At 42.0% G+C, this 24,508-nt stretch overlaps 2 protein-coding genes across 14 annotated transcripts; one reads left to right on the forward strand and one right to left on the reverse strand.

Annotated features, from left to right (window-relative positions):
- The first annotated feature begins 227 nt into the window (after positions 1-227).
- On the forward strand, positions 228-5,963 carry LOC117852772 (putative pentatricopeptide repeat-containing protein At3g13770, mitochondrial). Of its 13 annotated transcripts, XM_072293152.1 has the most exons (13): positions 228-1,417; positions 1,511-1,610; positions 1,692-1,785; positions 1,878-1,906; positions 2,102-2,206; positions 2,295-2,362; positions 2,479-2,630; positions 2,899-2,997; positions 4,717-4,763; positions 4,853-5,023; positions 5,152-5,375; positions 5,816-5,846; positions 5,931-5,963. In XM_072293152.1, exon 1 carries the CDS (start codon positions 295-297, stop codon positions 952-954), a length of 660 nt encoding a protein of 219 aa, XP_072149253.1. In that variant the 5' UTR covers positions 228-294; the 3' UTR covers positions 955-1,417; positions 1,511-1,610; positions 1,692-1,785; positions 1,878-1,906; positions 2,102-2,206; positions 2,295-2,362; positions 2,479-2,630; positions 2,899-2,997; positions 4,717-4,763; positions 4,853-5,023; positions 5,152-5,375; positions 5,816-5,846; positions 5,931-5,963. The 13 variants fall into 13 exon arrangements, with proteins under 13 accessions (XP_072149253.1, XP_072149252.1, XP_072149255.1 ...); XM_072293151.1 differs by having other exon boundaries at positions 1,878-2,206; positions 2,450-2,630; XM_072293154.1 differs by having other exon boundaries at positions 1,878-2,206; positions 5,811-5,846.
- LOC117852771 (phosphate transporter PHO1-3) lies at positions 1,887-6,890 on the reverse strand. The gene is made up of 14 exons (XM_034735016.2): positions 6,492-6,890; positions 5,979-6,315; positions 5,022-5,433; positions 4,890-4,938; positions 4,722-4,793; positions 4,498-4,627; positions 4,299-4,419; positions 3,942-4,191; positions 3,739-3,843; positions 3,609-3,653; positions 3,327-3,479; positions 2,696-2,974; positions 2,473-2,609; positions 1,887-2,378 (listed from the first exon to the last, which is right to left on the reverse strand). Exons 1-14 carry the CDS (start codon positions 6,888-6,890, stop codon positions 2,291-2,293), a joined length of 2,577 nt encoding a protein of 858 aa, XP_034590907.1. The 3' UTR covers positions 1,887-2,290.
- Positions 6,891-24,508: the final 17,618 nt, after the last annotated feature.

The following is a 24,508-nucleotide window of genomic DNA, read 5'->3' on the forward strand; positions in this document are numbered from 1 at the left end:
TTTTAGGAATAGCCCTTTACAATGCTGGACCAAGCCTAAATAGCAAATGGCTCGGTCCGAAAAGTAAACGAGAGATTAACAGTAAATTAAACACTGTTTAACGTCTGGCAACTGAGTTTTAGCGCTAAGCAACGCATGGTCGTCGGATGCTTGATGGACGGCTTGACATGAAGTCGAGCACCCGCCTCCAAGACTGCCGACTTCCTCAGTTCACGACTCTGCTTCTGATGAGTACAGTACCGACGAACTGAAGAATTCAAGGTGGTCATTGCTACTTGCCTGACAGATCCGCCCATGAAGGCGCCAATGCACTTAGGCACTACGACCTCGCCGCCCTCCTCCGCGGCTGCGGCCGCCACCACCCACAAGGCCACAATCCGTTCACGGCGCGGCCATCAAGGTCGGGTGCATCGCCTTCACGGCTTCACCTTCCTCCGCAACAGTCTCCTCGTCGGCTACCTGCGACACCCCTTCCCCGCTGACGCCCGCACGCTGTTCGACGAAATGCTGCGCCGCAACCCCGTGTCCTGGTCCGCCCTCATCTCCGGCTCCGCTCGCCTCGGCGCCCTCGCGGAGGCCCTCGCGCTGTTCGCCGGCATGCTTCGCAGCACGGAGCGCGGAAGCTGGGACCACCCGGACTCGTTCACGCTGGGGGCTCTGTCCACTGGGTGCGCCCGCGCCAGAGGCAATGTGGCGGGCGCGCAGGTGCACGCTTGCGCTGCCAAGTTTGGCGTCGACGAGGAGGATGAGAGCGTCGCGGCGGTGGCGGCGAAGGCGGACATGTATGCTAAGTGCAGGTGGGTGGACCCATTGTGGTGGGCTTTCACACTAGCACTGCGGCATACCGTTGTGTGCTGGATGTGGACGAGCATGATTGCCTGCCTGGTCAACCACGGCTCGTCAGGGAACCATGGCACAGCAATTGCGCTGTTCAAGAAAAAATGCTGGAATTGAAGGTTTGGCCTACCAATGCGATGTTTTCTTGCATCCTGAAGGTGTTGATGGGCAAAGTTGCTACCTGTTGGAATGCAAGTTCATGGCTGCTTGCTGAAGATAGGGACTGAGGTAGACACTACTTTTGGGAGTGCCTTGATGACAGTGCATGGAAGATGTGCCGGGGTTGTTGGCTTTGCCGTATAAGGCATGCATTTTCGAAGAAATCCCTGCTTTGAGCTTATGCACGGTCTGGATACGATATGGAGACCGTTGGTTACTAGAGGGAATTTAGTCACCATAGTTGCAGTGAAGCATAGTGGACTCGATCACAAGAAATCAACAAACTGAACAAAGATATCCATTAGTACAAGTAAAGCATGTTGTCAATGTCTTGCATCCTATAGAACTGACCTGATATGGTCTTGGTGCAAATCTTTCTATGGCACAGGACAGGTTGTAAATATTCAGTGTATGTTTGAAGGTGCGATATTCTATGATGCTGCCAATACTGTAAACTTTATCCATGGTGCTACAATTTTGGAAAATATGGTGATGCTTTCTTCTTTCTTGTCAGCTGAAGTTTTCGATGATGTTGAAACAGAGATGCATACTCTTACACAAAACAAAGAACGCTGTTTTGAGGCTTCAAAGGCTTCTTTTCTCTACAATGGGAGGTTAGTATGAGCACAGTCCACCTGTTTTTGATTTATTTCTGGTTTCTAAATTAATCATTATTATCTATGCTCTTGGAACAGATATGTGTGTATATTCTTGTACTTATCAAATGTCATGATGGAAGTTCATTTACCAGGATTTTGAAGGCTCTTACAATCCCCAACTTCAAGTTGTGTAAGTTCATTATCGAGATCACAATAGCTCAGTCATATTTATTTCTATTCTAACCTGTATGTGGCTGATAAAGAAATTACACATTTTGCAAGTTGGAAAACGATTCGAAACCTCTTTACAGGTATTTATTCATGATTGAAGTTCCATTAAATGGATATTGTTACATTTCCGAAGCAAAGGGAAATACAAAGTGGTTGAGATGCTAAAAGATTAAAATACAACTGTAGAGCTGAGCTGCTGCTTCTATTGTTCTGATTTACTAACAATTGTCAATTTCATATGATATCAATACCAATTCTTGCTTGGAAACTTTTAGGAACTCCTGCGTTCTATGTAAACTATTTGTTGGTAGAATACAACTTCTCCATACTGATCATGTGGGAGCCCTTCATTCCTCACACCAAAGTTAAATCTTATCATGGTAATAGTGCACGCTTTCTAGCATTAGTTGGTGTTACACCTGAACTGTTTGTATTCTGAACCCCTACAACGATGCCCTATTTTGTTAGTTGTCTTCCACCTCATGAAAAGGAAGTGGAACGACCTTCACAGCTCTGAACTTCCCAGCATTGTTTAGGTGCTCATTCTCCAACCTGACATAAAAGTTTTTAGTTCTTTTAGTTTGAATTTTTTATATATCATATTGAAAAGTTCTCATGTATAGGTTGATTTGCTAAAAGAATTTACCTGTAGAAGTTCCAGTGACCTCGTCGAATCACCTCAAGTGCTGCTAAAAAGAACAGGGTTACTCTAGAATCCAGGCTTCCAATGTTAGGGTGGATGACAGTCTGAAGCCAAGCAAGCCTCAAGACAAGGTTCAAACCCTGTACAATATTTGATTCTCTGTAAGTGAAATGTTTATCTTTACTTTGAAAGTCTTGATGCAAATCTTTATTATTTGAGAACATACCATGGATAAGAAATAAATGTATTTTTGTTTAAGTATCAAATCATTACGAAGCCAAGTGTTCTTGGAATTGAACTGCAGAAGACCCCAATCCTTGACAAAGTCCCAGTACAGTTGGTAGATAGTTGCAATACTTGATACAATGATAACAAGTGACAGCCATCCAGCACCATTATTATTCTCATATGCCACTTTTGTTCCTGCAGCAAGCATTGCTGACACATACTTCCCAAGGTTGACAATGTGGTTTATATCCCCTTCATCGAACCATCTCCTTGCACACTGTAGGACAACAGCAAAGAAGGGTACTATCGCATGTTAAGTCATGTTCAATCCTGTTCACAAAGAAACTTGTTTTGGAAATTAATATAGTTTGACACTTTGACTGTTGATGTTTCTAAATATTTATAGAAGATCTGTCCCCAAAAGTACTTTCATAAGATTATATTTTTATGATTGGTAAATATGAGAATCATATGTATAGAAGATGTGTCCCCTAAAGTACTTTGATCATATTATATTTTATTGAGTTTCATAAATTACATTACAAATAAATTCTATGTCCAAATATACATTTTGGAGAGCATGTCGATGTCCAAATCACCATATGACAATTTTTTAAGGGAGTATATACCTGCATGGCTCTCCAGTAGTAAGGCAGGAAGGATACTGCATAAGCCAGGTCTCTAAAATGTTTAACTCTTGTGCAGTATCCATAGTCTTGTGTCATGTAGCTGCCTGTTATGTAGTAACATGCCAAATACTCCAGGGTCCTGAGCACTGGTACCTGTTTGTCAGCAGTCATTGCATGCTTATTAGTAATTTTGATACTGATATAATCTTTGTGCTTGAGTAGATATATCTTAGTATGCGTAAGTGAACTTGAAAAATCTTTAGCATTTTGTTAATTTGTTACCTGGCTGCAGAGCTGATCAGCCATGAAGAAATCAACCATGACAACCTGCATATATTATTTTTTTACAAGCTTGTTCTGATATAAAATTTAATTGGATGACATCTTAAATAGTTGCCCTTAAGAAACTTACCTTGTAAAAGGGGGTCAGAATGATGTTTCTAATAACTCTAAGGAATTGATAACGACTTGATCGGTAGATGATGTTGAAAGGGCAGACCAATATTGACAAGAACACCTGAATAGAGAAGCATAGCATCAGCCTTGTAATGGCATAAAAATTTTGGAATGTAAACACAAACACATTTGTTAATTTCAATAACAATGATGGCATACCAAAAGTAGGGACCCTGGTATTGCTTGGACTGCACTTGATGAATTTCCTTTAACAATGATTGTCAGGTGCGCAAACATTACACCAACAACAATTGTCATGGAGCTTGTGCATATCAAGAAAACGTCGCGGTATTTGAGCTCTTTAGTAGGCGCGAATTCAAATATGAATGTGTAGTTTATGCGTGTCTTTCTCCACATGAAAATGTTGCATCCATAGAGGAAGAGATGCAGAAAGAAGAGGCTGAACATGCTGCAGTTTGAGATAACATGGTGTCAGCAATTGAATGTCCAAACTGTAGCAGTTTTTCTTTTTAAGAACTGCATAACAGCAACTGAAATGGCATTTTTGGTACTCACCTAAGGACAGGATAAGATGTTGACATGTACACCTTGTTCGACTGCTGAGTGTACATTCCAGTAACGCGTGCCATGATACAGTAACCGATGAATAGTGCTAAGAAGCCACCAGTGAATAACCCTGGAAGTTTGATAGGTCTGTTTAAAATTTGGAAATCGATGATGATTAAGGAATGGTAACCTTATTACGCAGTATTACCAATGAAAAACGTGGTAGAGTGTGATTCTTCCCTCTGATTTGGCTTCAGATACATCTTTGCTTTCCTTTTGTCACCTTCAGTGAAATGTCTCACAAACAGCTCCTCGACATCATCCATTAGCCTGACCGCCTGTTAAAACAAAAATTTCAGTCAGGAACTTTGGAGCTTAGATAGAATGCGTTTATTGAAAGCTTCTCAGAATTGCTTTGCCGTTGCAGAATACCTTGTCAGAGCTATTGAAGTAGGAGCTCTCCACTACTTTGAGGTAAATCTGACGCACTTCCTTGTCTGTAACCTAAAACATGAAAAATATACCTTCTTTTGTCAGAAGTGCTTATATGTGATAAATTTCAGGATATGGCATCAGTGAGCAAGAGATATGAACTGAAACCTTGTCGAATTTCTTCAGGATCTTCACAAAGGCCATCATGTTCAAGCTCCTTCAACAAGTGCGCCATCCTTGTCAGTATCCACATAACAGAATTTGAAGTACAAGCCATATAGCAAAATCAGCTATGCGTACCGGTAAGTTCTAAGGTATCCCAGTCCCTTGTATAGCTCAATCAGAGCACCTCTGATCATCTTCTCTGCCTGTCGCAACTTCCTCTTGTTGATGCTCAACTTCTCATTGGCATCACTACCATGTGCTCCAGTCTTCTTTGATTGGCTGAGCATATCCTCAAACAGCAGTTCGCGTATGGCAGTGACGGTCCTTGATGGCGTCGTGACTGGGATGTTGATCCTCACGTTCCTGCCCTGGCAGGTGACCACCCTCCCTGAGAGTGTCCTCAGCTTGCGGGCAGCTTCTTCGTTTGTCCTCCCAAGTCTCCCTGATTCACCAAGTTCTTCATCTGTGCTTTTAGCAGTTACATCTTTGGTAAGTTTTTCTTGGTCATCTTCTTCTTGCTCTGCAATGACCCTTGGAGATTGGTCTCCTGTAATTTTTTAAGATGCCATCTCAGGATTAGTGTATTGCATGAATGTTACTAATGATGCCCAACCTGATCTACATCACTTTTGCGATAATTATTTATTTCCCGTTGCAAATTGCCTTAATATGAGATATCCCATCACAAAAGGCCTAATCCGAGATATGCCATTGCCTCTACAAAACCTTACCTTTTTGCCATTACTGATGGCCTGAAAAGGAAAGGTTTGCAAAAGTGTGCATCATTAGTAAATTTGCATATCTCAGATTAAGGCAATATGCCTTGTTCAGCTGGAAGGACCTTCTTCCAGATGGCATATCTCGAATTAAGGCAATTTGCAGTGGCATTACCAAAAAAGACTAACGCAGAGCTCATTTTGGTAGTGCAGTCCATCAAGGCAAAGCAGCAGGACTGACCATGTACGCCCAGATACCCACCATTTTATTGTCATTTGTAATATTCTTTCCTATTTAGTGAAGCCAAAGGTAACATTCTTTCATCAGCTGGCTTAATGGGCATATATTGGTTGAGCAACATGCAACTATTCTCACCAAGCTGGATGGAGCAAGAAATGGAGAGATCATCCATGTCGGCACTCCCTTTCGAGGACCCGCCATGCCGCCGTGCCTGCTGCTGCTGGGTGATGGCGGCCTTGAGCTCGACGAGGATCTGCAGCTGTCGCCGGAGCGACTCGCCGCGCTCCATGAACTCCCCCTCCTTCCTCTCATAGAACCTGTTCACCTTGTTCAACTGCTGGTCCAGCCTGTGGAAAAAGGCCTTGGCCGCCTCTGCATCCGCAAAACCGGCGCCATCTGCAACCCCTGTCTCGTACACCTCCCCGGCGATTGCACCGTCGACGCTCCCATCAATCACCAGCTTCCTGTGCACCTGCATTGCACGTGGAGCATGTTAGTTGCCTTAGGCTACCTTACACTTGCTTTTGTGGTGCTATGCTCTGTAGAGATTCTGCAGACATGGTTCTGTGGAAAGATACTCTCGAGTAGCTAGTGTATAAAACAATAGCAAATTAGCCAAGTTGGTACACAAATAAAGCTAGTGCATGCCTGAATGGCGGCAGGCTCCCTGTGGTGTCCATGGGGTTGGAGGAACGGCAACCTCATCACCCAGTGAGCCGTGGTCGGTGGTGTCTGGCGCAACCATGGTGATGCCACTGCTGCTGGCACCACGACATCATCCCCAGCCATGGCCTGCAGCTTCTTGACGTCCTTCTTGAGCTGCCAGTAGTCCACAAAGGCCTCCTTCCATTCCGGCACGAGCTGGGCCTCGAACTGCTTGGAGAACTTCACCATTAGCGCCCCTGCTTCTTCCTCACCCTGCTTCCCTGCTGGATACCTGAGGGAGTAGCAGTGCAGCTCTCTGCAATGGTGAGTGGGTGGTGTCCCAAGGGAGGCCATGGTTTGGGGTGTACTTATATGTGCATGGGAGTGTTCTGTGGTCTTCATTGGAGGCAATTTAGAATTGGAATAGGAATATAAGGTGAGAGGTTTAGAGGCTAGCACATTCCAAAGTATCTGTGAACAAGATGGAGAACAGCTGCTGTGAATCGTGATCACTGGTTGGGCATCAGGACATGTAAGTTGCTGTGTTGGATTCTAGTGGACAGAGGAGAGGGGAAGTGGGAGGGAGGAGTAGGTGTTTTTATAGGATGGATTGACGCGTACTGCAATTGCCTGATGCTATCAGCTGCCTCTACTTCTAACTTGCTGGAAAGTATGGTGGATGATGGCTGCCATGTAACTGAATGCAGAGAGATGGGGGTAAATGGCAAAAATGGGTGTCCATGCTGTATGGGCGACAAGGTTGCATTTTAGATCGTCAGTGGTTTTCAACGAGTAAAACGTGGTGATTCTTCAAACGACCCTTTCTCAGACATGCCCGTCCGTTTTACTGCTTCAGAACCATTGCGTAGGCATATGCTCTGATGCGCTTGAACTAAATGCTCCAGTACCACAAAAGAAAATATGTGGGTATCACATACAGAAGCACCAATTTAATTAGCAGCTTAGTGTGATAATTGAAATATAGAAAAAATTTGCGATATGGATGCTTAATTGCTTGTTACTTGAAGGTAGTTTTCTCAAAGATACACTCCGGATACTTTTTGAGCCGCTCAAATGTATCTACTTGTATCTGAATCTTAAAAAGGAAAACATACAAGCATCCTTTTTAGTGTAGCCTTACCCATCTCTTTTGCATTACCTCATTTATGGATTGACAATGACTAGTTCCTTTTGGATTTTGCAACTAGCTCCTATCAAATGACACTATGACAGGGCTGTAAAACTAAATTCTGCATCAGCTGCTATATTATTTGTAGTTTCTTCTCCATTTTGAACACATTCTCACCTGGATATATTTACATTTCTCTACTTAGACTATTTTTTTCAGACGTTGATTATAATTATACATTCTAGAAGGCAATTCTAATCAATAGAAATACAATTCAATGTATTTCCTTTTTTTGTTTTTCTTTAGATTAGTGAATCTTTTTTGAAGGTTAAAAGGGGTGGAGTAAATATGTTTTTATTTTCATCGAAACTTCTTCTTCTTCTGTTGCTGCTGCTGCTTGTAGAAAAGGAAGAAAATAAATCAATCAAATTACGAGAAGCTTCGTATAGCGCTTCTTTAGGAGTTAAACTTCCATTCATCCATATTTCTAGAAAAAGTAAAATATATCTGATTAAATGGATGCTTTCATTCTGTGAATAGCGGAAATATGTTCTGTACAACATTTTACGGATCACTGTGCTAAAACCTTGTCTATGTTGGAGTCATGCAAATGCCATGCTCTCCCTTTAGTATGAAATAATTGCCACTAGTTTTTGTATATTTTGATAGAGTAATCTAGTTTTATATTTTTCGTGGTAAAGCGGCATGATACAAATTTTGAAGGACATACCCCCAAGTTATATTTTTAGTTGAAAGTTTTGAATATTGACACAAGTTACAATACACCTCTTTTTGCCCCTTATGCTCACTTTCTCGACAATTTGGGGGAAGTACAAGGATTCCTCTAGTAGCGGTGAGCGAACTGGGAGCAGTCCAGCTTGAGAATGGATGGCTTCACTACCTGAATTGTAGTATGAAGAGGCATCCTCAGAGACAGACCGAGCTCAAGGAAAGGGACACCTAGGAGGGTGAGAGCCCCGTCCGGCCCGAACCTTGTGTCACCACGAGACGTCGTCAATGAGTTGAGTTGTTTGGGAATGCAGCCCAAATCAAGCGTTAAATTCCGTCCAAGACTAAATACAGGTGAGAGATTTATTGCGAACAAGTACCGTGAGGGAACCCTGCTCGCAACCTTAAACGGAGGTCGTGGGAGGTAGGATGGCATGCCAGGGGCTGAGGGTCGGCTGGGGTGGCAAGTGACCAGCAGGGACTGCCAGTGGGTGGTTCGTGGTGGGCAAGGCAAGAAAATTGGTCCATTAGATCGGCATGGGAGGTGGCTTCGGATCCAGTGGCGCTCTCGGTGCTGGAGATCGACATTGTCATGTGGGTCGGTTGGGGTGAGACTTAGGGCCATGATGGTGAAGGTTCGAGACGAAGGGGATGACCTGATAAGGTGATAAACTGATAACCATTGGATCATAATCTAATGGATTAGATGTGTCAACTATAGAGAGTGCGCCTCCAAGGCGCACCTAACAGGCAGCTAAATGCAGGAAGATTTAAAGGAAAATTTAGTGAACAGCAGAATCTTTGAAGGGAAATAATAGCAATAACATTTAAAGAGTGCGCTAAAAGGTGATCACTTTGCTTTGCTACTTAAAAAAAATGATATCCTGCAAACTACACAAAAGTATAGGGGAGGTTGTCTATAAAGAGTGGTCATCGGAAAGCAGTAAAGAAATGGTAAATCTTTTGTGCTTAGCAACGATGGATTCTATTTTCTCCCCAACAAAAGGTTGCCCCTTTTCCTCTCTCAGTTTGCAGTGACTGGACTTGTTGTGATGTCTTTATCATGGTGATGATCAATTTCTCTTTATTTAGATTAAATCTGGAGCATGGGGGGTTAAGCAACAATATATAGGCAGTCATAAATTTGTAATTCTAGCAACTCTAATTAGGCCACTATGGAAAGTTGATTCAAAATTTTCTATGAATGTATATAGATTAGGTTTCACCAGCATGCAACTACAACCGTATGCTCACAAAGTGGTAAAACACGGACACAATATCCTTTTTTAGAGTCGCAGTCAAAGAAGTACACAATAGAAGGAAACGTGTGATGTGTTGTTGCCAAACTTATTCTCACATGTTTGGGGAAAAAGACTTGCATAACCTGTTGTAAACATGTCATTAAGACTTAAGAGTATGATTCAGATCATCAACTGCACGTGCTTCAATGTAACATTGACGCTTGTTTGATCCATAGTCATTCGGAATGTGGAACCATGCCATGTTCCTTGTCGCAATCTCGTCACTGCCTTGTCAAAATCTTTCACAAATATTATACCACGTTTCTCCATCCCATCGACAAGCTAGTAGTTCAAAACTCTTGAGGTGAGCTGGGATTATCATCAAACCATTCACTAGTAGAGAATTGAGCTTTAGTCCCGGTTGGTAGGGTGCAAATATCCCAAAAATCCATCCGGGATAAACTAACCGGGACAAAAGGGGGGGTCTTTTATCCCGGGTCACTCAACCGGGACAAAAGACCCCCTTTTATCCCGGTTGGTGATACCAACCGGGATAAAACGGGTCACCACGGCCGGCGCTGCAAAAAAAAAATCCTGAGCTCCGAGGAATATGCGCGTGCGCGGTTCGTGGGATTCGAACCCACAACCTCCAGCCTCGCGCGTAACTTCCTTGCCATCCCACCTACACACCACATCTGAGTATGTAGGGGATGCTATCCTTTTGTATTAACTCGTGGGGACCCTTTTATCCCAGTTGGAAACACCAACTGGGATAAAAGACCCCCTTTTATCCCGGTTGGTATTACAAACTGGGATAAAAGGATTCGAGGATTTAATCCTCTTCCAGTCACCTTCCAGTCACCTCATTGGGGATCCTTTTATCCCGGTTTGAAACACCAACCGGGATAAATGACCCCCTTTTATCCCGGTTGGTATTACAAACCGGGATAAAAGGCTCTTGACCCTTTTATCCCGGTTGGTGTTACCAACCGGGATAAAAGGGGGTTAACACCAACCGGGATAAAAGGGGGTCTTTTATCCCGGTTGGTGTTTCAAACCGGGATAAAAGGCCTCTCAGAGTCTTTTTTTCCCACTAGCCTTTGCAACCGGGATAAAAGGTCCCGGTTGGTGAGCCCCCCACCAATGACCGAGTTTTAGTCCCGGTTAGTGAACCTTTTGTCCCGGGCCAACTTTAAACCGGGACAAAAGGGGGCGCATGGAAAGCCAATTCTCTACTAGTGATTTAGAAAAACATCCAAAACGGCATCAATCATTACAATTCTACTAGTTGATTGTTTTTTTTAATGAATCGTGGAACTCATGTCATGTGAAGCCCTTCTAAATATATCATGGAAAATGTAACTCAGAATAAATAGAGGCTTACACATTTTTTTTGAAAATACAGATATTATTATACCATTGAGCTAGCCACCAAATGGTGTGGGAGATCTGTACGCACTCTAATTAAGGAAGTGTTCTTCACTTGAACGCCAAGCCATTTGATTATTGACACAAGGGGCAGCATAATCCTACCATTGGCACTGCAGCTTCACTGTAGCTTCACCGAAGGCACCCAATTCCTCGTCCTTGAATGCATATATCATGTATGCTAGATGGAGAGAAGATGTCCTGCTCGCCATTGTATATATCATTTACCATCTCAAAGATTGTGTAGAAAGGTTAGAGTAAGTATGGGAGTGGGTACTCAACTGGTGTTTACCGAGATAGCTCATTAATTACAACGGCATGCCATTCTAGATAATTTCTCCTCTAAATGATTATGTGAAATGACATTCTAGTTCATTTATTAAGTGTTTCGCCCAAGCCAATGATCCAAAACGATTAAGACTTAGCTTGCATCGATTATGCTTATTGTCAACATACCCTATGGTGTCTTAGGCATCCCTCATATATGCGATACCCATGCTTCCTAATAGATCATACCGTGTCAAAACTTATTTTTTTCTTTCAAACACAGTGCAGATATATACTACGAATATAAGCACGCACACCCTACCTCTATGCTCTATGAAAGTCTCAGCCAGTGGAATCTTTGAATTGAGAAGTCACTATATGTGCCTCATTGTCGACATACTTGTTACTGAATGAATTGAATGAATAAGTAGCTAAAAATACGTGCAATCGTGAATCCGGACGGCAAGTTTAATTTAGTGCCTAAAAGTCCCTAAGTAATCACTTGCTTGGCCCCTACCGATTCTTTAAACTGCTTCCTGATGTTTACGGATCTTGTTTAGCAATGATGCAGTGCGTTTCTTAGTGAAAGTTTCAATTATCGCAATCTAAAGTTTTGCTAACCCTCCAGTCCAAAGTCTCAGGATAAGCGCACACGCATAGCACCTTTCTTGGTCCTACAATACACCATCATTATTTTTCAAAAAAAAACATCGTTTAGTCCAAAAAGCTTAACTTTGGCTGACAAAACCTAAACGCTATTCTAACTACAGTTTAACCAGCAATGTCGAATTCAATGACAAGGTGCTAAATTTAGATTAGTTTATGTTGGCAATTTAGTCTTATGTTTTGTAAATACAACTATACCATAATTTGAATAATACAAGCTTGCTGATAACAAAAATCTACACATTCTATGTATCAAATTTTTTTTTACCACACCAAGTCCAGATGTTGCGAACTTGCAGTAGCAGCCGAGAGTGCAATCCAGTAACAAGTAAGCAAAAGCCAGTTATGGAAAGAGGAGTTGGCACAACCAATATGTTCGCTGGATTGTGATCCAGCAGTGAAAACCATTGTCCTCCTTTTTCAAGCGCAGGTGAAACTGCACATTCTACCGGCCAACTTTTAAAATTTCAGACCTCTCGACTGTAAACTGCATCGCTAATAATGCTGTACCGGTGGGCTAATTTTCTTTTATAAGGAATATCACTTCATAAAGGATGTTTTGCAAAGGTCTTAATAAAGGACGTTTTGCAAAGGTCTTAATAAAGGATATTTGAAAAAGCTTTAATAAAGGATATTTGAAAAAGCTTTTGGTCTGCTAACCCACAAAGACCAATCAAGTACTCTCTTAATGAAACCTGTCAGCATCAAGGTATCATTAAGCTACATGCATTCCTACATCCTGCACTAGTGACAGTGAAAGCAAAGCAGTGCAAATCTTAGGATCTAATTCATTGAGCCCGTAGACCATAGAGAGCTCTTTTAAACTTTAGATCAGTGTGACATTTCTCTGGAGAATATTTGATGGGATATTCCGGTGCTTCATGGAGAGGTGCCCTCGCAGCCAAAAGGGCTGCACCTTAATGGTTAACATGGCGACCATTAGGAATGCCATCTTGATTGTGTAGATGTATGTATGATTATCTGAATTGCAATCTCTAAAACGACTGAATTTTTGGATTTCCACTGAGAAGTGGTTGTCAAACCATATGAAATTGATTCATTAAACTGTTGGGTCCTTGAAAAGATCAATATGAAACAAATTCGATCATGTAACAAAAGTTGTTGGCAAATCCTTTTAGCAGAAAAAAGAATAGTGCGACTGATAGTGATCTCCGAGTACTCATATTTTCTTGGTAAAGTGATAGTAAAAGTCACATGGACATCACTGACCTTCTTGTTATTTGGGGGGGGGGGGGGGGGGGGGGGGGTGTATGACCCAATCATTCCCTTGAGCTATCTATACAAGTCTGTACCTGAATTGTTATTGCTCGGCCGAGTCTTATGGCATACCTTTTGTTCTCCCCACTACACCCTGCAAAAGAACATATCACGGATTTGGTTGCTATCTCATCTTTATACACCTGCAAGATATCCTTGTCTATGGCCATGTGCAGCTCTACTTTTGTGCCAGAGATTCTTGTTTCCCTGATCAAGATCAAAGGGCCAGCGAATATGTTAACTATTTCTTTAGTGTGGTGGTGCAATATTTTGTTAAAATAAAATGATTTTATAGTTTTTCACGTTTTGTTCTCTCCTATAAATGCGTGTCTAGTTTAATTGGTTTTAGATACGGAAAACTCTAGTTTCATTGTATGCTATCTTTTGCACTGTGAAATACTTGACATTAGCCTTTTACATCCTTGCAGTTTGTGCTGCAAGCGAGCAGAACTGACATGTTTCAGCTATGCTGCATTTCCCACCCATGACAAGTAGTAGCTGATAGCCAGCTAGTCCATGTTCTTCAGACATTTTGGAGGCAAACTATGACATCACTGACCTGTTGATGTGTAGCCACTTTTCCTTTTCACAAAGTGTTAGGTTTCAAGAGTTGAGCTCAAATGATGGTGAACGACGCGGCGCATCGTCTCCTTTGTCCACTTTGTATCAGATATTTCATATCTTTTATCGTGTCACCTTAGTTCATGAAGACGAGTGACACTTTAACTGAATAGCATTCTGCAAAAATCAAGAGTTCCGATGGATAATTTTAGTGGACTGACGAGATGGAATCTGATACGAAAACAAGAAAATGGAGTACTTTTGTATAAATTAAGTATTTTGATTGATGAATAATAAGTTAATAACTAAGGTTGATCAACCTCTGCCTACTATATGGTATGAAAATCCAAAGATATCCGAGCAAAAATTTCAGATAAGAAAGTAGAAAGCAAATCAGTAGCTTTCTTTCGTTAGTGTTGTCCTAATAGGCAGCATATCTGAATCTGTTCTTCCAAAATGCCACTTTAACTGATGCAAACCGATATGCCTGCTTATGGGTATCAAACTTGGTCGGCAATATGTTCCTCAGCTTCCTTGGCCATTGGCACCGCTTAATATATTGCCAATCGTCAGCCAACAGAAACACATGGACAGTATGAATTCATCGTGTCCATGTTGTTGTGGTATATGTTCGGAAAATTGTTTCGGATTCTGACGTCTAGTACTGACAGAATGTACAATACTACTTGAACCAGCCAAGAAAGTGACATCATTTTTTTCATTTCTTTATCTCATCCTAATCTCTAGTGCACAGACATAATACTGAAGAGCAAATTCTTGAGCACCACTACATGCAAGAATCTGTTCCTTTTGAAGATTATACCTTACTCTTGCTGATAGTTGGATACACATCATCAATTGCAATTCATCAGATGCTATTAGATGATATTAAGAACCTTCGGCCAGTGGATATCATGTACTGCATCTATTCTTCCAGAACCTCCATGGGCAGCTTCCTCGCATGAACACCATTAGCTACTGGTATGTGATTCGGCGCTCCACGTGAGCTGCTGGTAGTTCTCCATGCTGCATTTGTTCCCTGCTGAAGATGCCAACGGGATTACATGATCAGATGTAATATACTGAGTATAAACGGATCTATTGTTCTCTGAATCTTTCAGTACTATTTGAAATAATGAATGGGAAGTACTGATCTAATAATTCAAGTGCAAAGACAAAATATGCAGCACATTTATCAGAATGTCATAGTTAATTTAAACTCTGATTAGCTCATCGGACAAATTCTCTGTTCAATTGACATGACAATTTCAGTACAGTGATGACCTTAATATGCCAAAGAATAAGCCATATTTCTTTTGTGCATTTCTTTGACGGCTGAATGCCAACCAGAAATTCCTACCTTTCCTAGTTATATAGATTTTCTTTTGCCAAAATATATCTGCGAAGAGATACTCAACATGAATCTATGAAGAATAAGATGATTTGTGCAAAATTGACAGATCTGGCTAAACCAGTCTCTAAACCAGTCGTACCGGTTTGATCAAAGTGCTTAAAATGCAAATTGAACTTCACCATTGTGTAGATCTAGTTGAGACACTGCACCCAGGAAAACCGATTTCCCAGGCCGGTCAGACCGGTTGGATCTGTGTAGTTGTTGGCTGCTGTTAGCGCGCCAAGATTATGTGTACCGCAAGCACACGGATCAGTTATAACTTTTCCCTTAGAGTACTCCCCAAGGTTTATCAATCCATGGAACAAGTGATTTGCACGCTTAACTAAGTACTAATCGATGTAACCAGAAAGCTCTATGTATTGAATATGCTTATTGTAACAAAAGAGCTAAGTAGTATAGATCGAAGTAGACGGAGATGCAGGGTGTGAACAAGGTAGATGGAACGCTTGTCTTAGGGATCTAGGATCACTTGTAGATGCAATCGTCAAGAGTGAACGAACCAAATCTAGGTGTTATCTTGAGTGATTGTGAACCATGCTCAACACTTTCCCTCCCGCATACTATCACTACACCAGGATAATCGACTATTGAACAATAAGAACACATCATGATGATAGTTCTAGGTAAGCAACCCAAAGTAGTGTTGGTCAGCCATTTCATGTAATAGCGTCATCGATGTATAAATGATAACAAACAGATCTTCAACAAGAGGTTCGGCGATTACAAATCAAGATCTCCGTACAATCCCAGGGAAAAACAGAGACTTTACCCATGATCTTACACATGTTGTCGCACAAAGGGGTAAAGAAAGCTCTAGAGATCAACCAGACCGAAGGGGGCGACGATTGGGAGCAGGAAGGCCCAGGCGGATCGGCTTGGGGTGTTTCTTCCTCCTCTCAGGCTCTACCTTGGGTGGCCTTCTGTAGATCCAAGCTTTTCTCTATTCCTGACCTTGTGGCGGTGGTGAAATGGTGTATGCGTGGTATTTCTCCTCTCATCTGGCTCTCTCCTGCTTGTGGTCGTTCAAGGGGTATTTATACTCCCCTCTCAGTTGGTTGGGAGGCAGCTCTAGGCGAATGGTCGCTAGAAAAACCCTAGAGACTTTGTAGACTTCACGCTGAAGAGACTTCGTAGGCTTCACGTTGAAGAAATGGGAGCATGGCCGGGCCCTAGAACAGGTAGGCTGATCGGCCTAGGCCCTTTTTAGCCCATCTGATCCTCCTCTTTGCGTGTTGGCCTTTCTGACGACCCACACCCAATTATCCATTTAGCTCCGCAAGAAAACCCTCTGATTATATCATATTTACAGTCAAAACATAATATGCTTCAAAATACAACACATATGCAATAATGGAGTTAATTGAGGTGCCAAGTGGCGGGTTAGTATAAGAATTAATTCAAAAACACCACTTAAATAGCACTAAAAATGTGGCAATAACGAGCGCCAACAGTAGTTCAAGTTAGAAGTTGTATTTTAACACGAGATCTATAAGGGTTTTGACTTCTAATGGGGAAGACCTCCCCTCCCTATAAATATAAAGAGCCACGGCCGATTGAGGAGAATCCAATCGATTAAAACATATCAATCTACCATTTTTTATCATTTTACCTTTTCCTCTTTGCCCTAACTTTTCTTACCCCATGTGATGTTTTTCTCTCGTCTCTGTGTCATGAGGCGCCCTAGGTGGCTTGCCGAGCCAAGGGCAAACCAAACGTGCGCCTGCCCCGACGGGATCCCTCTCAAGCGGGCATTCGTTGGTGATTTGTTAGGCTTCTTGGCAAGACCGGTCTAACCAGCTTGCTGAACCGGTTTGACCGATTTGGTGCAGAGGCGCTGCAAGGAGCTCCTTTTGGTGCTGCTCGAGTATTTCGCGCGACACATTTTCCCGTCAACATTGAAGGTGTTACGGATTCATAGATGAAATCAAGTCCTAGCAATATGGCACTGCTTGAAGGATTACCTCAAGAACAAAGTGGATAATTTGATCGGGAATTCGTGGAGATATTTGAAAGAATGTAGCTCATCCTACCGGAAGACAGATCAAGGTATGGTCCAAATTAAAGAATTGCTGACACACCATGGTGTACTCATAGAGATGCAATCTTCTACTACTTTATCTACTTTTAATTCTGCCATTGTCAATGGCATACTCAATAATTCTGAAGGTGCAGATGATCAGATTCATGTTACTCAAAAGTTGGCTATTAATGAAAAGCCAGCTAATGATACTTGCAAAAAATTGTGATGTTGTTGGTTAAGATATAGTTCGGCCGTCTCATGCTGAAATTGTTGACCCAAAACCCCCTAGCAAGAGCATAGAAACTGTATGCAATACTTCCATGCTTGGGGGGTTGGGAGGAGGGAGGGGGCAGCAACAAAACAAAGGTGAATGCGCTGGTTGTACTGAAACCAGTCTAACATCTTCTTCCAGGGTTTTGCAAAATAAATCAAAACTAAAGATGGTTAAATCCAAAAAACCCGGGATTGGTGTTTGGAAAGTCATAGAACCCAAAGACCGTAGCAAGCGTCAAAAGGAAAAGCCGAAGCCTGATACGAAGCTTCTGACTAAGTCCCAAAGATAAGAGGATGCCAATGATGTAGTTGGCCTAAAACTTCCAAGCACTCAAAATCTTCTCCAGGACAGAAGTTCCATGATCAGAATCGGCAATAGAATAATTTTCCTACATCAATATCGTTTTCATCATAGGGATCAACTATACATGTGCCATGGGAAGTTTATTTTAATTCTTGCCCTATCCTTGCTCACCATAGTCTTTATATAATTCATGTATGCCATATCTTCCTAGTTATTTCTTTCTAGATTACATTATCTATTGGGAGCCAACAATAAATGATCTATCACCTCTATACAATGACCATTTTGATCAAGAAAATTGATCTATTTAGAAAAATAAGCATAAGGTGATTAAGCAAATCTACCATGTAAAAAAGGATGATAGATTAAATCAAAATTCAGATTTGACACTAGACCTAGAAAAACAGACCATTAAAGAAATATCGGTTAATCTGTTGATCAAATTATCCGTGATGTTGAACAACAAATAGGTTCGGCTAGGGGCAAGATGATAAATAAGTGGCTGTTTCTAAGGGAACCGGTCTAATCGGTATCCAAACTGGTCTGACTGGTTTTGCTAGAAATTTCGGTAGAACTGAAAGTGTCACATCAAGGAGCAAGGTGATGAAGAAGAAGCTAAGCTTTGCTGAATTGTTACATAAATATCAGAAGATAGCCAAGTAAAAGCAAAACAATCTATTAGAATACAATCAAAGGAGAAGTTCTTCATAACCAAAAGCAAAGAAGCATCAACGGTCATCTTATTGGTCTACATCATTTATTCCGTCGATGCATGTGTCATGGAGTGCATATTCAGGTATAAATAATTATAATCCATAGTTCTCATCTTATGATTATCAATGTTATGCTTTACCAAGGAGCCACAACTTGTATGATCATCAGGCATGTTCGCATCAAAAATTTTGCTATTGAGTATATATCCTTGGATGTTTTAAAGTCGAAAGTAGCTATTTCATACATATTCATATGATGTTGTACTTGGTAGGATATTATTTGGGCTATACTAGGATCCATAAAGGGTTTAGAAACCATCATATGGGTGATGTATTGTCCATCATTGTCCTTAGACCATTTTGATCATTGTGAATGTTTTCTGGCACGCAAGCTTTGCCAAAAAATAGAGGGCATGTGTTGACGGTCAAAATTGATAGATTTTGTTGAACTGGTGTCTAAACTAGTCAAACCGGTTTAATCAAAGTTCTCAAATTATAAATTGAACTTCACCATTGTGAAGATCTCGTTGTGACGATCAAAATGAATATGCAGAACATCCAATTTGGAGTTCAGATGAGAGAGTTATAATCTTGGGAAGATCTGCACCAAGGAAAACCAGTCAGACTGGTTTGCTAGAGCGGTCATACCGGTTTGGTGTGTGTGTCTAAGTTAGGAGTTGTATTTTGATATAAAATTTCTAAGGATTTCGACTCCTAACGTGGCAAGACCTCCCATCCCTATAAATATAAAGGGTCACGACCGATGGAGGAGAATCCAATCGATCAAAACATATCAATCAACTATTTTTATCCTTTTACCTTTTCTAATTTGTCCTAAGTTTTTTACCCCACATGCTGTTCTTCTCTTGTCTTCATGGTACGAGGAGCCTCCCTAGGTGGCCTGCCAAACCTAAGGTAAACCAATGTGTGCCTACCCCGATAGGATCGTTTCCGGATGGGCGTTCATTGATCCTTCGTCACGCTCTCGACCAGACTGATCTAACCAGCTTGCTGAACCGGTCTGGCGCACTCCTCTGGGCGGGCGCAGCTCGAATATTTGGTGCGACATGTTTTCACGTCAACAATGTCATAGTCAATTTGAATTCTGATCAGGTCATCTGACAAATTCTCTGTTCTATTGACATGACAATTTCAGTACAGTGATGGCCTCAATATGCGAAAGAATAAACTATATTTCTTTTGTGCATTTCTTTGACTGCTGAATGCTAACCAGAAATTCCTACCTTTCCTAGTTATATAGGTTTTCTTTTGCGGAAACATATCTGCGAAGAGATACTGAACATGAATCTATACGAAGAATAAGATGATTTGTGCCCAACCGCTCGGCATAAAGGAGATTCGCTTTTCAAATCCCTTGCAGACTACAACATTCTAAGTGAGGTAATATACCGAGAATAATCCCAAATTTGTAGTGAACATCAAATTGATAATTGTGAGGATTTCTTGTTTTATACTGTATATAAGTTCTTTCAGAAAGGCACGCCAGCCAACAAAGTGAACTAAATTCTGACAATACCTCCGGCCGTCACTCGTCAGAGTCTATGCTCCATGTGATGCAATGAACGCAACACCTTATACCATCTTCCAGCTTGGTCGTTCTATCAGTGACTTTTATGATAATGTATCATGTTAACATACGTATATTCGTGTTCCTTTCATTTCAGAAAAGCAGAAAATTCAGCATACTTTGGTAATATACCGAAGAATAAACTATATGTATTCTATTCTTGATAAATGATAACATTGATATCTATTCAATTTTGCAGTGATGAAGAACATACGGGAAATTATGGGCTTGCCACGAAAGTGGAAGGAAACATGGCAGGCAATAAAGCATAACAAGTAATTCCTGATTCCAGAATTGTCGAAGTGATAAGTTATTCTGCAATAATGGGCAACAATTTTGGTGCCAGTTACTACTTTTCATAGTACGTGCATAATCCCGTGTATTTGAGAGAATCTCACAAATATAGTTCCGGACATTAAGATATGCTGTTGCACATTTCCATCTCAGAGCGAACCTTGGACAAACTTTGATCCATCACCAGTTCACCACTGGTCCAAAATTTGTTGACTTCAATGAATTTGCAAAATATATGCATACGAAATCGATGCAATGTTGATCTGTTTGTCGTTTTCGAAGCATTCCGCCCTGAACATAGATTCATTGGAATCATCTAATGGTTCACAAGACAAAGGTCCAGAAGCAGCAAATCCTGTTTAGTGATTGGGCAAATTTGCCCTCGGAAATAGTAGAAACATGATATTTTCTAGCGGATATTGTTGAACATCAGATTTGCTGGTAGACACTTCTCCTCTGTGCTTATTTGTTGGTGGATACTGAAGTGAATAAAATATTTATTTTTTCTTTGGATGGGAGGGAAAGAGAGCGAAAAGTCCATACTTTTTCTTTATGAAACAGGGGGGGTTTGCACTTTTTTTTTATGAAACAGGAGGGGTTTGCACCCTTACTGGTTATATATTAATAAAAGGAGAAATTTTACAGTGCTGGAAAAAAATGAGAACTCTCCATCTGGCGAAATTGAACAGTGGAAACAAAGGAAGTACAATGAAGCACCTAAAGAGAAGTAGCATTTTGGTGGGACCAAATACCAAAATAGTGAGAAATAACTATGATGCCCTTTTAATATGTGTAAATCTATTTAATTCTTTTTGTAAGAAAGGATAAGAAAGGAAAGTACCTGCAAGTACCATTGGTACTTTAAAAGCATTGTAGCGAATCTAGCAAATTTACAATTGAGGGGAAATATTTCTTCTTCGCCCGATGGATAATCATTGCGAAATCTTGCTTGAAACAGTGCAACACAGAATTTGTGTTCCGCTGCTGGTTGTTGAAGATGAAGCTGATTATTTTTCTCGTGCTTGCCAAATATTCCATGCCATGAGATAATTATTTCCATGAAGAAAGGTTTTTGTATCTGATTCTTGAGATCATTCGGAGCTTCAAAAGGACATAGGGTTAGAGGGATGTGAAGTAGAATGAGGTGCCAACACTCCTGGGCAAATGGGCATATGAGAAATAAGTGCTCAACAGATTCATCATTTATACTGTTGGAGAGGGCACATGAGTAGTCATCCAGGTGCGTTGTTTTCCTCCTTACAAGACCTCTTGTATTAAGCCTATCCATGATCAGGAGCTTGAAAGACTTTATGTTTTACGTGACAAGAGCTTTTCCACAGCCATTTGTGTGATGGATGAATGTCCCTGTGGCCTTTAATTGCCCTATAAGCTTGCTGTGCACTATAGTCAGGTGTTTCCCGGATATAGGTCCTGTCTGTATACGCTTTTCTGGAACTCGCTTATCTAGCAAGCAGGCTTAATCAGATAAGCCTGCTACCTGGAGAATCCGCTGTCTGAATAAGCAGGGTGTTTAGAAATCTTGATTATTTTGTGTCGATTGTCTGTCTTGGCTGGTAAATTGACCTGAATGTCCCTGAGGCTAACAATAGCTCATTTTTGTTGTGAATACGAGTAGAAGATAATAATTCTAATATTTTTGGAGTTTGTTAAATAGAAATTGCATTATAATAATATGAAATTCATATGATAGATCGGTCTAGCATGGAAACAAGAACCTCTTCAAATTTCCTACTGACAGTTTCTAATGAGTGACGGAAATTATTCTTGTATTGCCTAAGAGCAGGAGCAGAGCTATCGCCTATCATATGATGTTCTGGAAGTCCAAGGGCCATGAAGCTTTCCTTTCTCGCCTGAACCCAAGCAAGACCTTCCTCACCTTCTCCCTACTCAGATACTTTTTGCAATCTTTCCATTCTCAAGTTCTCTGCTCGCTGCTGCAGCACCCCACGGTGCCCGACCTCCTCCCGCTACTCCCCTACGCGCCATTCCGCTGCACGACCCTCGGGTGCGCGCCGTGCTCAACCCGTTCTCACGCGTGCACCACTGCTCCGCGCGATTGCCTTGCCCCTTCAGCGGCGCTGGCGCCAACCTGTTCCCGCGACACCTGACGCTCAACGCGCTCCCTGCCGAGCTCTTCCTCACGCACTCCAGCGTCGAGTACGCGCTGCCGCCGGACCCGACCGAGGCAGAGGGCCGGGACTGCCCACGCTCATGTTCGTGGTGGATGCCGCCACGGAGCTGGCGGTGGCGGACTGACGTGCGGGAGGAGGCGGCCACAGGGGACGCGCGGAGGAGGGCAGGAGGTGGCAGGCGTCGAGGGAGGCGTGGGAGGCAGCGGCACCGTCGGCCAGGAGGTGGAGGTGGAAAGTGTACCGGGGAAAAGAGGGCTTAAGCAATAAGCGGCTCCCAAACCGCTTACGAGAAAATTGAGCCTGTCGTTGTTTTGTGGATTTTGGGCTAAGCCGCTTAGCACACAAGCGGGAAATAAGCGAGGTATTTAGATAGGATTTTCGCTTATTTCCACCCATAAGCCGCTTATAAGCGGATGCAAACAGGGCCATAGGTCCACAAATCTGCAGAAGATTCTTACTGATTTGGTGCAGATTTTGTATCAGTAGTTGATATTGCTGGAAAGCTTGTACTGAAAGAGGTATGTGAATGAGACTGTGGTTGATTAGATGAAGCAGCCTTGAAGAGAGTGATGTTTTTGTGCTTAGCATAAGAGTATAGCTCAGGGAATTGGAGCTTAGGAACTGTAATTCCCTAGGCATCTTCCCAAAGCAAGATAGTCTTGCCATTCCCTGGATGTGCAGTTGCAATACCTTTGAATTGGTTTAACAACTTTAGAATACCTCAAGAACGACCCTTCTTAACTATCCCAGGCAGTTTTCCATTTAAATAGTAATTATCCCACAGAAGGTTGACCCAAGGCAGATTGGCATGGTTGAAAAACTTGTGAAGCTTTTTCATAAGCAAAGCATCATTGTGGGCAGATAAGTCAAGAACTCCCAGGCCTCCTTCCTCCTTTGGTAAGCAAAAAGCTAGCCATGCTACTTTGGAGGCTTTTTGTCATTGGGGTCAGATCTGTTCAAGTGAGCCAAGGTCAGCTTTCCCCTCATCTTCTATATCGTCCGCTACTCTCTGTTCCTCGGCCTGGGGCGATGTCGTCCATAGCTGCAATAGCAGCAGCGGCCCCAATGCGGCGCCCATGAAGACTCCAAGCTGTGAGCCTGCAACAGGGGTACGGTGACATGTACGGTCGATTTCATGGCAGCCAAGTCGTTAATACGAAATTGGATCACTGGCTTCCCAAAAACAAGGTAGGTTAGACAAAAATTAAGAGAAAAAACAAAAAATAAAGGATTTCAGAACATGTTCATTGTTTATCCCTAGTATAAACTATAAACAGAGGGTGCCGTCACTGTGCGTGTGCGTCCTCGCTCCTCATCTCCTCCCCTTTACTCACGTTTTGAAGTTTAGGTTTGTAGAATGTTGGGCCACAGTTATAGTTATGGCGAGCTGTGATTTGTAAATTGAGGCCCAAAATCCGCGTTGTAAATTGCAGTTTAGACTTCATTCAAGCATATCAGTTTGTACTGTGACGTAACAGTCTGTCAAGTGATGAGAGCTCATAATCCCTTCTCTCCATGGGCCATTTACAATATTAAATCTTTCGCCACCTTTAGAATATATATTTTTTTTCTGAGATGAACTTTAGAATACGGGATTTCTATATAATAGCTGTCCAGTTCGATGGCTCAGATCCTTTCATAATTCGTGTTTTATTTAAAAGTTAACTGCGGCAGAAAGATGGAGAAGGATGGTGTTCTCGAGTAAAGTAGCCCAACCAACGTGTGAGCCCGCCAACATCCCACCAAAAACGCATCTCCTGCCTCTTCTTCTCTATTCTCGCCGTCGACCACCGTCGTAGTGCTGCTGCAGCCGGCCCTTCCTCGCCACAAGGATCTTCTACTCTCCTGGCGGCTGCCATTGTTTGGAACAAGCTAGCAAAGTTGCGCAGGACGTACAGTGGAAGAATCGAAACCTAGAAGAATGGTACTAACCTTACAAATGATGCCAATATGATTCTGTCC

This window comes from Setaria viridis, chromosome 4 (genome assembly GCF_005286985.2).
Source record: "Setaria viridis chromosome 4, Setaria_viridis_v4.0, whole genome shotgun sequence".
In the NCBI taxonomy this organism is placed as follows: Eukaryota; Viridiplantae; Streptophyta; class Magnoliopsida; order Poales; family Poaceae; genus Setaria; species Setaria viridis.